At 32.9% G+C, this 14426-nt stretch overlaps 2 protein-coding genes across 3 annotated transcripts; one reads left to right on the top strand and one right to left on the bottom strand.

The window, feature by feature from the left end:
- The first annotated feature begins 2914 nt into the window (after positions 1-2914).
- LOC125831215 (uncharacterized) lies at positions 2915-7358 on the top strand. 2 transcript variants are annotated; one of them, XM_049510403.1, is made up of 7 exons: positions 2915-3186; positions 3267-3459; positions 3809-3918; positions 4840-4918; positions 5006-5073; positions 6403-6469; positions 6942-7358. In XM_049510403.1, exons 1-7 carry the CDS (start codon positions 2950-2952, stop codon positions 7052-7054), a joined length of 867 nt encoding a protein of 288 aa, XP_049366360.1. In that variant the 5' UTR covers positions 2915-2949; the 3' UTR covers positions 7055-7358. The 2 variants fall into 2 exon arrangements, with proteins under 2 accessions (XP_049366360.1, XP_049366361.1); XM_049510404.1 differs by lacking the exons at positions 6403-6469; positions 6942-7358 and adding an exon at positions 5443-5505 and having other exon boundaries at positions 2935-3186.
- Positions 7359-8366: 1008 nt separating this feature from the next.
- Positions 8367-9661, bottom strand: LOC125831104 (protein JINGUBANG-like). The gene has a single exon (XM_049510292.1). It carries the CDS (start codon positions 9659-9661, stop codon positions 8477-8479), a length of 1185 nt encoding a protein of 394 aa, XP_049366249.1. The 3' UTR covers positions 8367-8476.
- Positions 9662-14426: the final 4765 nt, after the last annotated feature.

Raw genomic sequence — 14426 nt, 5'->3', positions numbered from 1 at the left:
ATCTTAACGGTGGAAAAGCGCCAATAGGAACCATGATTTGTAGTAATTAACTTGTTTTTATTGATTTATAATAATCGATAAGATTTGTTCATAAACCTTTAAAATACATTGAATTGTTAATTATATGACTTATGATATTTCTTACGTAATTTCTAAATATATAAATTTTATTTCTTTACGACATCTAAATTTACTATAAAATTAAAAGATTTAACTCTAAAATCACAAAAAAAATGGGAGAAGGGAAGAATAACATATTAACATGTATTTGAGTCACGGGAACGAAACTAATGAAGACTTATGTCACGTGATATGGAATAGAAAGAATAGTTTAAATTTGGTAGCTCATGTAAAATTGTGGTTTGAGTATTTAAAAGGAGATACAGTCAGAATTTTTATTAAGATGTTCAAAAATAAATAAAGAAATCAAGAGAATTTCATATACAATATATTTTTTCATTAAAAAAAGGTTCAAATGAAATTTTTACCCTCCGCCCCGAATAGAACTAATATAATTGTTCTTTACCAACATTCCCTTCACAAATTTCTAGATGAGGAAAGTCCTCACCACTCACCAACTAGGTAACTAGCTAACCATCAAAACATAAGTAGATCTTGAAACTGTAACTTAAAATGGTAACTAGCGAAGTCTATTTTAGATTCTCTACTGTTTTACTAATATTTTGCATTCCATAGATTTCAACTGTCCAGAAGTTAAAACAATGTTTATGATAATAAAGAAGTAAATCTTGATCCTAATTCAATTTTAAAGGTTTGTCTTCTTGTACGTTTATGGCAGAATATATTGAGCTTAAACAATATAATATTGGAGCTTAACATCGAGCAAATTAAGAATTGAAATATGTACGACTCTCATAACATAATAATTATTGGATTTAATTCACTTCGAGATGACTAGATATATTTAGGAAAACCCAAAGTTTTGAATTCTTTGGTACGATCATGCATGTTTCTTAATCGAGTGCATTACGTAATCACCAATCGCCATCAATTTATTTTGCTAATTCTAGCTCATGTTTTATTAATCGTTGTAGTGTCTAACCAAATTAAAGTTAACCTTAAGATGCATAATGCTGAGTTGATTATCCACAAGGTCACTCAACTAATTGAAATTGTGCAAGAAAAATTGTTTTTCTTTGTTCTGTAGCAGAAAACAATTAAGGGAAAATTACGCGGTTAAGCAAACTTATACTACTTAATTACTCATCAGAGCTATAGTTTGCTATAATTACCACTCGCGACTAATTATACATTAATTACGTGGGCTGACTTTGAGTTTGTATAATTAGCCACGTTTGTATTTGTATAATTCGCCAAAATATACAAATACATATGTATAATATACAATTATCTAACCGATATACATATACAATTCACCTTTCTCCCACTCTCTGCCCTCTCTCGCTCGCCTCTCTCCTCCCTCTCCCAATCTCGCTTGCCATATATACAAATGCATTTGTATAATATACAATTATCTAAACAATATACATATACAATTCACCTCTCTCCCACTCTCTGCCCTCTCTCGCTCGCCTCTCCCAATCTCGCTTGCCATATATACAAATACATATGTATAATATACAATTATTTAACCGATATACATATACAATTCACCTCTCTCCCACTCTTTACCCTCTCTCGCTCGCCTCTCTCCTCTCTCTCCCAATCTCGCTTGCCTCTCTCCTCCCTCTCCAGTCTCGCTCGCCTCTCTCCTCCCTATAACATGTAGCTATGAATTGTAATTATCAAACTATAGCTATGGAGAGTAATTAGGCTATTTTTGAGTGGCTATATGTGAAAGGTCCTCAACAATTAAACCCGATTATCAAGTACTATGAATATTTTAAAAATTATATTCACATATATATTTTAATTGAGACAACTTAATCTTAAAATTAAAAGAACAAGGGAGGCCTAACTCCTTTTTTTTTTTTTTTTTATGAATACATGACCAATCATTGAGTTTTAATTTCTTATGTGTGCTCAAACACATCAATTTTAAAAAGTTAAGAGTATAATATTTATATTACACAAGTGGTAGACTATTGCATGTTATGGGGCCAAACATTACTGAAGCAATGTCGATTAGTGATTTATGCTTTACAAATTGTTGTTCAAAAAGGTTGGAGAAGATCCCATATGCTTTAGATGCAAATGAGTTGGTGATGATACTACAGGGTTCGATTGTGCAATTTTTTCGTCAAGACATTGATTATTAACATTGAGATAGATTAATGAAGGCAAGTTAGTAATTTTTCTTTAATTAGATGGAATTAGAAGAGATACTCTCTTCGTTCACTTTTACTTGTTCATTTTGAACTTTACATGTCCTTAAAAAATAGTAATAATTAATATAAATACTTTTACCATAATGCCCATGCTATTGATGTATAATCTTAGATTTTGAGAAATGATTTGAGAAATAAATAATTAATGTTAAAAAAAAAAAAATTTATATTTTTATGATATATTTTAATTAATGTCATTAACTAATTTATTTACTTTGGACATGAGGAGTAAAGGAACCTTGATATATATTTTTTCTTTTCTTTTTGGATAGATATAATTGTACATTGAAAAAAGAATGCATTAAGGAAAAAATTGAGAAAAAGAGTCAAATAACCTTTTTTTAACTCCTCCTAGAACTCTTACCTTTTTTACTCTTTTGATGACTGGAACTTACATATTAGAGCTGGAGTTTAAAGTGAGAGACATTTATCATCCGAACAAATCTTTGAAGAAGTTATTCGAAACAACAATTATTTCGAATCAACTTTTTAAAACATCAGGACGGGAGGGGGTAAGATAGGAAATCAGTGTTGCTAGTCAAGATGAGCTTCACTGGCATATAGTCCAAATCTGGCTGAAACGCATAGAATTAACCGCTTCCTATCTAGGCCCCTCCAACTCCAAGTAAGCACTCCGAAAATGTTACTTTGCGGAGGCCGTAGATTCAATTTATTGGCGCCAACAACCCCACTCTCATTTGGGACTTTCATCAAACACCTTGCAGCTTCAAAATCCTCCAAGCTTTCACTGACCGCAAAATCGTTTACCTCCAGCACAAGCTCAAAAGTCTTCAGTTCCTCCCGTTTTGAAGCGCTAAATTCGCGTCAAAAAGAACAAGTGCATCTCTACATTGATTCCCTCCTTGAATGGAACCAGGTTCGCCATTATCCTTTGTGTTTTATGTATACTTTTGTGCTACCAAATTGTGTATGCTCAGATTAAGTATTTTATACCAGAAAATGAATCTGACTGCCGTAAAGGAGGAGAGCGAGGTTATGGAAAGGCACGTTGAAGACTCACTTTCAATTATTGAACCGATTCGGACTTCGTATCTCTCACATTGTGGACCTTCGTCTGAGAATCTCAATCTCGTTGATGTTGGAAGTGGTGCCGGGCTTCCTGGAGTAATTTTGGCCATTGCTTCTCCAGGTAGTTATTCACTTTTTTTCTTGACAATGTCAAGTATCAACATCTCAAAAATAAACTGAAAATTGGCTATATAGAATATGTTGTATTTCTGCATATTCACTTATTTGAACTAAACAAACAAAGGAAGGAAAGAAAAAGAGATGGATTAAAAAATGTGAGATTTCATTTTGTTGAATGGAACAAGCTGCTTTTACTGGTTGAGTAGTTTGTTAAGAAATTGATTTACAGTGTTATTAACATTAAAGTTTACCTGTTCAAATCCATCTCATTCTATTCTCTCCATACTTCTTTCACTATCTTCCTTAATTTCCGACTTTAGTATGATCCCTTAATGAAGTTGTATGTGCAGGTTGGAAAGTGACCCTTCTGGAGTCTTTAAATAAGCGTTGTTCCTTTTTGGAGCACGTGGTTAGTCAGATTGGTCTATCAAATGTTCAAGTTAAAAGAGAAAGAGCTGAGGTTAGTAAAACTCGAATCATCAGTTAACATGTCTTTTTAACTATTCATTTAGTAACATGTCAGCCGAATGTATTCCTTGCAAGGTCACATTTATTTTGTTTTCCTGAAACCAGACGGAAGTTAAGTTCCATGGGCTAGGTTTAATCATTACATTCTTCGACTCCAATCTGTAGTTTCTCTTTAATACTTATATGTTTTAAACAACTACAGAAGTATACTTTTGGTCAAATTTGAGTAGTTTCCTATTTTCCCTGATGGCCTGATTGTTTTTCTTTTCAACCTCATCAGTAGCTATCGATCCTTTAAATCTTACCATTCTCAAAAATAAAAAGAGAGCAACTGATCCCTGACTTAACTTCCTTATACTGTAGCTTATCTGAGTGGTTAAACTTTAGGAACTAATGTATGATCTACTGCTGTTAAATATCAATAGATTTACCAAATTGGTTTTTGTATTCTTCTCTTAAGGAGTTGGGATCTCACATGATCTAATTCTCTCCTCAAATTAGGTTGTGCACAGTACAATAGGCTAAATTCTGGTATACTGAAGATCATCTTCATGCCTCCTTATGTCAAAATAATCACAGCAGAGTCCATTCTTTTATTCAATCCATATTCTCTGTCGTTTAGTGAAAACATCTGATGGGTTTATCTCCTTGTGTAGGATGCTTAATGTATCAATGTCTTGGGAGGAAAGTTCTACATTCTTGCTCTTTCTGCTAGTTATGCATGCCCTTAGTTTATGTTGTGATTTTGTGATGCATGACAAACTAAAATTTGCTGGAATTTGATGCCCGTTGTTCCTCCTATTATAAACTAGTATCATCTTTTAGATTTTCTTCAGGTAGTACGTTTTTTAAATATTCACTTAACTTGTGGACATGAATCATGATGCACATTCTGAACTTTGGAATAGGACAGAAGCTAGGGCAAGACGTCAGCTTCAGAGAGTCTTTTGATGTTGCAGTTGCCCGAGCAGTTGCAGAAATGAGAATTTTAGGTAAACGGATACATATTTGTTTCTTCCTCTTTGTTTTATGTTCTTTAATAATCCTTGAGATGGTTATCTGTTTCTGTCATTTTGCAGCTGAGTATTGCCTTCCTCTAGTCCGAACTGGTGGTATCTTTGTAGCTGCGAAAGGTCATGATCCTCAGGTTTGTTTCTCTTATGATTTATAGTAATAGTTTTAGTTACTTTGTCTGAGACAGATGAGCAGAAGGCTTAGCTCTAGTTAAATAATGTGTTGTTGGATTCCTTTACCCAAAAAAATAATAATGTGTTGGATTCAAACTTGATACCTCATGGTTCTCCTCCCACTTTGTTGACTAGTAGGCCACACCCTTTGGTGCTATTGAGAACGTATGATTGCATCTTTGTTCATCTCCTTCTTCATTCTATTCTCCCGATATAAAAAATTTCTGCAAGTCTTGTATGTGATTTAAAGTTGCTTTTTTTTTTTAGTGGAGGGTCTTTTGATATCTTTCCATGTTTCGTTGTGTTTAAATACTCTACACTCTTTATAGTCCTTGTTTACTTTGTCTTCCTTGAAAGTTGAAACCCAAGGCATGTAACATTTACTGGTTAACAGAAAAAAGAAGCAGGTAAACGTTAATTATTGTGCTAGTTCAGAAATTAATATTCTTGCATTACAGGCTCACGAAGTCAAGATTTTAGGCCTTAAATGAGCCTTTTGCTGCAGTGTTTTCTAACCCAAAGAATATTTGACTTAGGGCTGCTGCTTAATACCAGCTACTTGTACTAACACACATTTAAAAATATCTGTTGTTTAGATGGGTTTGCCATCGTATTAGAGAATCATATCGCAGTCCCATAGCAAAAATGTCATTTTTGGCTCCTTGACTGTGAGGTGTTCTGCAATTTTGGACATTGAGTATTGTGTTTTGGTTCTTTGGCTAAAAGGCATTTTGAAAATTTTGTTAAATATTTTCTGAAAACTCTTGAGCGTAATCCATCCCTAATATGTCGAACCTATTGTTTCTGGTTAATTTACAAAGTGAATGGATGTCTGTAGCCATTATGTCATGGTACGGGTTTTTGCTGCAATTTTGTAGTGGGATTTCATTCAATTTGAATGATTGTAGTGGTATATCATATCATATGCATTTATAAACAAAATTTTCAGCATGCGCTTTATTTCACTCATCTAAGTCCAGTTTTTTCCCCAGAAAAATTAAAGGATGAAATTTGCCTAATGCCTATAATTTTAGAGACCAAATGATCAAGAATCTATGGTTATGTACCAAAACGCAGAACACTACACTTGAGGGTTCAAAAATGTTATTTTTTCTCCTTAACACTTAGAGTGGATCTGCGGTGGCAATCTACTGAAAATGCAATGTGTATCATTGAAGAAATGCAACCCAAAATGAATTTGTAGGATATAAGATGATTTGCATTTGAGAAGAGAAATTATTGGCATATATTTGCAGCAACTGCTCTCTGACTTTCCTACTCATTGACAGGAGGAAGTGCAAAGAGCAGAGAGAGCAATACAACTGATGGGAGCATCTCTATTGCATATTCGTTGTGGTATTGTTTTCTTTCACATTGTAGTTACAAAAGGATGTGACCATGGTTCAGAGTGGTTCCTAGGTTTATGAATTTTCATGCAATTTTATGTGATAAAACAAGCTTCTTAAAAGAAATTATAGAAGAACTAGATAAAGTTTCTGTGTGAATTATTTCTGACTTCATGTGATAGTTGGTATTCCAGATCCAAATCTTCCTGTTTCTGAAAATCATCATTTTCAAAGTTTGAGGTCAATGTGTCGGACTTTCTCTACTTGAAGGATCAATTATGAGCAATTTCTCATCTTCTTAATTATAACTTTGAAAATGAAGACATCTGATATCATGTTGTTACGTCTCAGTATGATTGGTCCTGGTCTTACACTTGACCGAGGTTAACTTGCTCTGAGTAGTTTTCCGGATGAGCAACTACATTCTAAAATGTCCACTCATTTCTCACTTTGTTCATTTGTTTGTTTATTTTGTAATACAGTTGATTCCCACAGTAAACATGGACAGAGAACTGCCATAATTTGTTTGAAAGGTAAACCTACCCCCAAGAAATATCCTCGAGATCCAGGAACTCCAGCTAAGATTCCACTTTGAGAGGAATGTTGTCATGCCTCCGTATCTCCCAATTGTACAGTTAATGTATGATAGAGGGAAGTTTGTATTTTAGTATCCTTTCTCTTGAGTTTTACATGTAGAAACACTATACTCATGGATGGCTAGAAGCAGTACTACTAGTTCCTTTGTGAATTGCTTACCTCATTATTTGAGAAGGTACACCACACAGATTTGGCTTAAATTCTATCCATTAAGATGAATGTATATTACAACCACATAATACTTCTATTATTTTGTAGCCGAATATAGGCATTAACACTGGCCATGTTCCAGTTGGTGATTCAATGTCATACATGTTTGCTGCTTTTTGTTTTGTGATGTAAGAAGATAGCTTCAGTTTGACATATTCAGGACTAAAAATATTTCACAGTAGGTTACCTGATCATGTGGCTGCTATAATTGTGTGAAGAATTGAACAAGTCTCGGCTCATTGGAATTGTGTTACTGTGGCTAAGATATAATTTGTGTACTTTATTAGAATTTCGTTGCATCACATTGTGGGGCATGCGAACCTGTGGTTGGAATTTGGATATTGTTGACCTTAAATTAAACTATGTTTTTTACCTAACATTCTTTCCCACTTGTATTAAGAAAACTAGGCCCATTCTGCTTATTAAAAATATTATTCGCCCTTTCAATACGAATAATTATATCTATAGGTATTTGTTTGTTGCCTTGGAGGAAACTTGTTTGATTTGTTCGTGAATACAGTGCTAGGTTGGTGTAAAAAAGGGACTACCGTTGTGTATGTGCAAAGATATCAATGTCCCATCAATAAGATAATTAAGGTTGAACCTGTGGCAAAGAGTTTACCTACCCAGCCGTGTGGATTGAAATGGGAGAGGGTTTCAACTTTCAATCTGAGAAAAAGACATGTTATTTGCATTTTCTTCCTTTCCCTATGGTTAGTTTTGTATAGTCACGTCAAAGCATTAATCATCATCATGAATATCTTAGTCTATGCCAACATTTGATTAAACCATATTAAAAGGATGGTACATGTACTTTTGGTCTCTCTCGAAATTCTAAAATTCAACTATAGAATAACTTAATACTAGGATAACCAGCACCAGAATTAGGCCAAAAAGAAAAGTTACAAGTCACAGAGGGGTTTGTGAAACTTAAGCTAAAAATTGATCACAAAATATAGGACTTTATAGGGGGTAATTTATAGAAAAGATCAACCAAAGTGGTTTCCAGTTTAAGAAGCATAATCATTTCATAATGGTAGCCTTTTTCAATAGAATAAACCTGCAATACAATCCAACTAAAGAAGAAAAAAATTGAAATTTTGCAGATATTTTCTTCTCTGGGTCACTTGCCCAACAATCTATAATGCAAAATATAATATACAGATATGTTAACTGGCAAATCTTGACCATGTGCATCATGCAAACAGCTTTAGAGAAAGGGAGCATAAATCTTCCAAACCATAGTTTCACCATCCAAACTAGCAGTGTATAGGATATATGAAGAAGTTGTATCAGATGGAATTTGTTGATCACTAGTCACAGTCAGGCATTTCACTGGTGCACTGTGCCCTGAAATAACACTAAGACAAGAGTAGCATCTCTCAACCCCTCTCCATACTCTTACTGTTTTATCTGCTGAACCACTGCACACCAAATCTGCGACGACAGCTAGACATAGTATGGCCTTCTTATGACCCCTGAGTGCACCCACCAGCACCATGTCACCACTTTCATCCTTCTCCCATACTAGTATCGACCTATCACAAGCACCCGAATATAAAACAGAATCAGTACTAGTACTACTTCTCCCAACTGCTAGTGCATTTACACCTGATCTGTGTTTCTCTAGTGTACAAACTAGTAAATGTTTTTTCTCTTCCTTTCTCCAAATCTTGATTTTCTTGTCAGCTGATCCGGTGAAAACATCCCCGTCTTGTGATATTTCTAGTGCGTTGATCGCGTCATCATGTGCATTTGCTATTGATTCCAGGCACTTAAAATCATTGGTTCGCCAGATTTTAAGTGTTCGATCCCATGAAACAGAGTAGAGGACTGACTCGTCGTTGGAAAGGGCTAGTGCTGACACTGTGTCAACATGGTTCACCCATGTGGACTTCTTGTGGCGCCTGATCTGAACATGGTTTTTTGGTACCATAAATTTAAAGGCTCTGTCACTAAGTAATGGTAGAGTTGCCAAATGAACTATTTTAGGAGTATCCGTATCATGGTTTTCGATTCTCCAGACTCTGATTTTGTGATCTTGATGAGCACTAAAGACCTTATCAGCCAAAATTACTAGAGACTTCACAGCACCTTTCCCTGCTATAACCGTGTCGATTATTCCAGCATCTATTGTGGAAGTTAGAGCTTTTTGCTCCCACATACAAATTTCTTTATCAGAAGAGCCAGTAAAAAGGTATTTCCCACCAAGTACAAGGGAAGATGTATAGGAATTCTGTCCCTTAAGATTAGCTATGCATTGATGTTGAGTTTCAAGATTACGCGAAAAACTCTGATCATGACATAGTGACTTGATTGAAGGAACTGAACGAAAACTTGGCTGTGAATCTACTTTTGAGCTATTTCTTGAACATGAAGTTTGGTAAAAAGGCATCATTCTTCATTCCCCTGAACTCTAGTATATGACTATGTTTTTATGAGTGGATCATATAATATGCATTTTTTGGTGTCTCTGTCTTTGTGAGGAGTGAGGAGTAGAGAAATTAAAATAGGTTTCCTTAATAGAAAATGGAAAGGTACTGTTACTATTTGTTTCTTGAAAAAGTTCTATATATTGTGTAACTTTTGTTGATTGAGAATGTTTTGTCTACATCAATGACACTTAAAGAATTGGCCCACAAAAAAAGAATTGGCCCACAAAAAATAAACTAGACAAAAGTTACTTCGTTAATTGTCTAACAAAAGTTTTCAACTTGCATGAAGCAAGGTTTGTTGGAAGAAGAAACAGTAAGTCTTAATAAAAATATATATAGTATGAATTAGGTACAATTAAATGGCTGACTGGCAAATTTGAAAAGCTAAACCATTTAGCTATTTCATTATTCCCCTCTAATTTGGATGATAATTGTTGTCTTTTGTATTTAGAATGCTGATGTGCCAAAACAAGGTCAAAATGTGGACTCCCAGAAACACGGGTGAATCTAGTATGATGGGTTCACCTGAGCTCAATAACTTTGCCCCAACCTTGTGTATGTGTTAACAAAAATCCACCAGACACGTATAAATAATAGATATCGAACCTAGTAAATCAAATATATTGTGTTAGAATCCGAACTCGAACCCATAATGTTCATATCTTGAATTTTACTCTGTCTAGAAGAATTCAAAGGTAATATTAGTGTCTAGTCAATGAAAGGGACTTAGCTAGTTACCTTTCATTTTAAAAAAGTGATTGGTAAAGGAGCAAAGTTAGGTACTCTCATTAACCCACCAATCTTTCTGTTCTCTTTTTAATTATTAATTTCTTAAATCTTTTAAAACAAAAAAAGTATATGGAGAATTTGCTAACTTAGTTGTCATGATAAATTATTATGTGAAAAGTTTTCCATAGAGTGTTTCTGCTCAGCATCTGATTCAAATTATGGAGGACAGTTCTGCTTATCTGGTTGTGCCTAGGCACTAAAATTTGCCAGCTTCTCAAGTGGCATTTAATTAAATCATAAACCTGGAACATGAACCCACCTACATTATCTTATTTTTCTAATTTTACCTTTTTTGTATACATATCACATGATTTACTTAATCTTATGTCCCAAAAGATTATTAGTAGGCATTTGATCATATGATTTATTATGGAAATAGAAAAAAGTGATTTGAAAATAATATTTAAAAATTGGAGTTGTGCTTAACCATGAAATGAATTAGAGTTGTTTTTGGATTTTGTGAGTAATTTAGAGTGAAAACAGTTTTTGTTATTTTTGGCATTTCTGAAAATTTTGATCAAACTTTTAATAATGTTTTTAAGTGTATTCTTTTCTCAAAAGTGTTTTTCAAAAAATTTTTTTGGTGAGGAGTAGTTTGTGGTCGACGAGTAAATCTTAAAAATACTAAAGAGCAACAACTAGTATTTGGCCAAACTTTTAAAAGTTTTTCTAAGTGTATTTTACTCAAAAGTGATTTTCAAATCGTTCCTGCTACTCAACATAAACACATATTTTTCCTCAAAAACTTGTCAAATATCTTGGTTTTTTTTAAGAATTAAGTATTATTTTTTTTGCCTCTCAAAAGCTTGGCCAAGACAGAAGGAAGAAGTCAATGAATAGCTAACTATAGGATAGTAGTAATAATAGAAGGCATGGAATTGAAAGTGATTCAAAATATAGGACAATGAAGGCCCTACCTACCAAATTAGGTTTTTGCTTAAAAAATACAAGACAATAATTTCTATTGGACTGTGTCACTACCTAAAGGACCTCATAAGGAAAACTACTACTATACTACTACTATCAAGTGTGTACAATTTCTTGGTTAGATATATTTATCAAACATGACTTGTAATAATTGGAATAAATTATGGATCTGTTGTTCACTTGTTTGCAGGAATATAGGGAATTGATTATTTGAATAAGTAGCATATATAAATCACCAATTATCATAATAATATTTATTTATAATCTAGACAAATGCTTTGAGAAGTGGCAATAGGGGTGACGAAGATAAAAATGGGGTGTGTTGGAGGACGAGAATGAAATAATCAATGTAAAATGTTATTTGTGGAACTTGTTTTTCCTATTTCCATTAGAGAAGTTATTTTCTTCACTTTTAAGAAATAAAAAATTTGTTTTCCTAGCAAAATAAAAAAATCAAAAAAATTGACTAATAAAACACAAAAAAATAATAATTAAAAACTACATACCAAACACACCCTAAAAACATATTTTTGTATTAGAAATGGACTATTCACCCCTTCCTTCTCCTAATTCTTCTTTTCTACGAAAAAATTAAGTCTTGACTGACCTACCTCCACAATCCCCTTTTTACTTTAGTTTAATTGTAAATTTAACTCATAATTAAAGATCTTTTGTTATTGTGTTCCACATCAAAATATCCAGGAATATATATATATATATATATATATATATATATATATATATATATATATATATAATATGATACAGAGAATGAGTCTGCACATCTCTTAATCAGAGATCTCGGCTTCGTGTCTCAATGTATATGATTTTTTTTTTACAGAGAGTGGTTCCTCCGAATGAGCCTATGTAGTGCAGGTGCTAATCCAAATTACTCGTAATTTAATATGGATATCGAACGTTACCAAAAGAAAAAACCAAAATAATAGTAGTAATAATTAATCCATCAAACGAAGTCTTGACTTCACACGTGAGCTTCTTTTTCCAAAGAAAATGGATTACGAGCTCTGCTTACGCGACAAACATGAAGATCGACTAATCAAAGAAAAAGTAAACTTTTGCTTAACGGTATGACATTAGCAGATTTCAGTGTTTGTATCTCAGGATTTTTACACATCCAAAGCAATTTAAATTATGTTTATCAAGTACTTAAAAATCATTAACTACCCAAAATATAACAATATATTCATTTGTACACACAACAGGAAAAATAATCTCATACAACTATATATTTGCAATTTGGATAGAAAAAAATGCTCTAAAAATATTTGTGTTACATTTTGACACTTCTCTGAAATAACACAGTTATTATTAGTAGTAAGTAAGTATTTAAACGTCGTCGTCGGAACTATTTTAATATTTTTTTTAGTGAAACCAATAATAGAAAAAAGTAACATAGTAAGGCTAGTATTATAGAGTCACCTACGTTGTGGTGTAAGATTGCTTCATCATTAATCAAGATTTTAAATTTGAGCCTTGAATATGGAGTAAATTTCAATTGGAAGCGCGATGCGGACTCCAAAATAAAAAAGAAGGTATTATAGAATCAATACCAGGGGTGTATTAGGTACAAAGTAATATATTATGCTTTATTTTATTTTATTTTAAAAAAAAAAGGAAAAGTAAGTGATTTATATATGATCTAGGCATGGGGTGACTGGTCAGGGTCTAATTTAGCCTGATTTGTAGAATATAATACTTAACAATTTGGTATTTTATTCCACAAAAATTAGGCATCTTAGCTAGCTAAATATAAAAATGGGATTAATTTAGTATTGTATTCCACAAATTAGGCATCGCTCTAAAGTAGATTGAATCTTCAACATTTATTTGCTTTAACTGTACGAAAAATTATGCCCATCTCATCCAAACGAAAAAAAGAAGAAGAAGGTAATAAAACTAAAGGTGACAAAATTAATCCACAAAAAACATAATTGGCCAATAAAGGGAAAAAATAGTTTTATTTGATACTAAATAATTATAAAAGAATAAATAAAACAATTTATAAAACTTAATAAGAATTGAAATGTGTTCGGTCTAGAACAATATATATTTCGACATATTTTAATCCAAGTAATTTTTGATAATTCATGTACAATTCATTGTACATTTTGATCTGTTCAAATTCAGCGGAATCCACTCACTTGACGACACCTCCGGATGAAACGCACCGGCCTAGCAAATCGTTGGCAAACGGACACGAAGATATGGATGAATTGATGAGGCCTTGACAAGTATCCTAAGCAATCAAGAGATAGGTTGATAAAAAACAAAACTTGCCTCCCAATTTGTTAGTCTTAGGTTAGGTTTCTTAAACAGTACAAAAAGTTATGCCTATATCTCCCCACACTCATTATTTTCATTCATAGGCTGATCGATATGACTATTCGACTGGAAATTTAGCAAACACCTGGCCTCTATTATTAGGTTTATGTCACTTTATTTATAAACATTTCTAGGGCCCTTTAGTCGTTAGTGTTGGTGTTGATTGTTATTCCTGCAGATCTTGTTACAAAAAGAAACAAAAATAACAACAAATAATTATAATTTTGAGCCATAGAAAATTGTGTTTTTTTAAAATAATTTAATTCGCTCACAGTTGCTTTTAAGGATTGTATAAATTCCTTCCACGATAAACGGAACACTATTCTACGTATAATAAACAATTAAAATTACAGAACTTCAGGAAACTCAATAAATTGATTTTTTTTTTTTTTTGTCTTTTTCAATTGTTTAAGAGTTAGAAGAAGTGCTTCTGTATATTAGCACAAAAGTTCTCTTCTTCCTCACTAATGAGGAAAAAATAAACTTTGTTCAAATTTTATTTTTTCTCCATTTTATTTTTCATCATTTCTTAATTCACATTACATCTTATTTTTAAAGCTTATACGAGTATTTTATTTTTTTACCGAAAACACAACACTAATTGCTCTAAGTAGTAGACAAGTAGATTATACAATTATCAGAGCAATTCTTTTTCTCAGTCTTAGT

This window comes from Solanum verrucosum, unplaced genomic scaffold (genome assembly GCF_900185275.1).
Source record: "Solanum verrucosum unplaced genomic scaffold, falcon-dt-bn FXZP01000049.1, whole genome shotgun sequence".
NCBI lineage: Eukaryota > Viridiplantae > Streptophyta > Magnoliopsida > Solanales > Solanaceae > Solanum > Solanum verrucosum.
The sequence above is the reverse complement of the archived record's forward strand: the minus strand, read 5'-3'. Positions and strand labels throughout refer to the sequence as shown.

What these genes read in the sequence shown, in the direction of transcription:
- LOC125831215 (XM_049510403.1), top strand. Translation starts at nt 2,950, where the DNA reads ATGTTACTTTGCGGAGGCCGTAGATTCAATTTATTGGCGCCAACAACC. An exon ending in TTTGGCCATTGCTTCTCCAG is followed by an intron (nt 3,460 to 3,808) that starts GTAGTTATTCAC and finishes TTGTATGTGCAG; the next exon opens with GTTGGAAAGTGACCCTTCTG. An exon ending in TCTATTGCATATTCGTTGTG is followed by an intron (nt 6,470 to 6,941) that starts GTATTGTTTTCT and finishes TTTGTAATACAG; the next exon opens with TTGATTCCCACAGTAAACAT.
- LOC125831104 (XM_049510292.1), bottom strand. Translation starts at nt 9,661, where the DNA reads ATGCCTTTTTACCAAACTTCATGTTCAAGAAATAGCTCAAAAGTAGAT.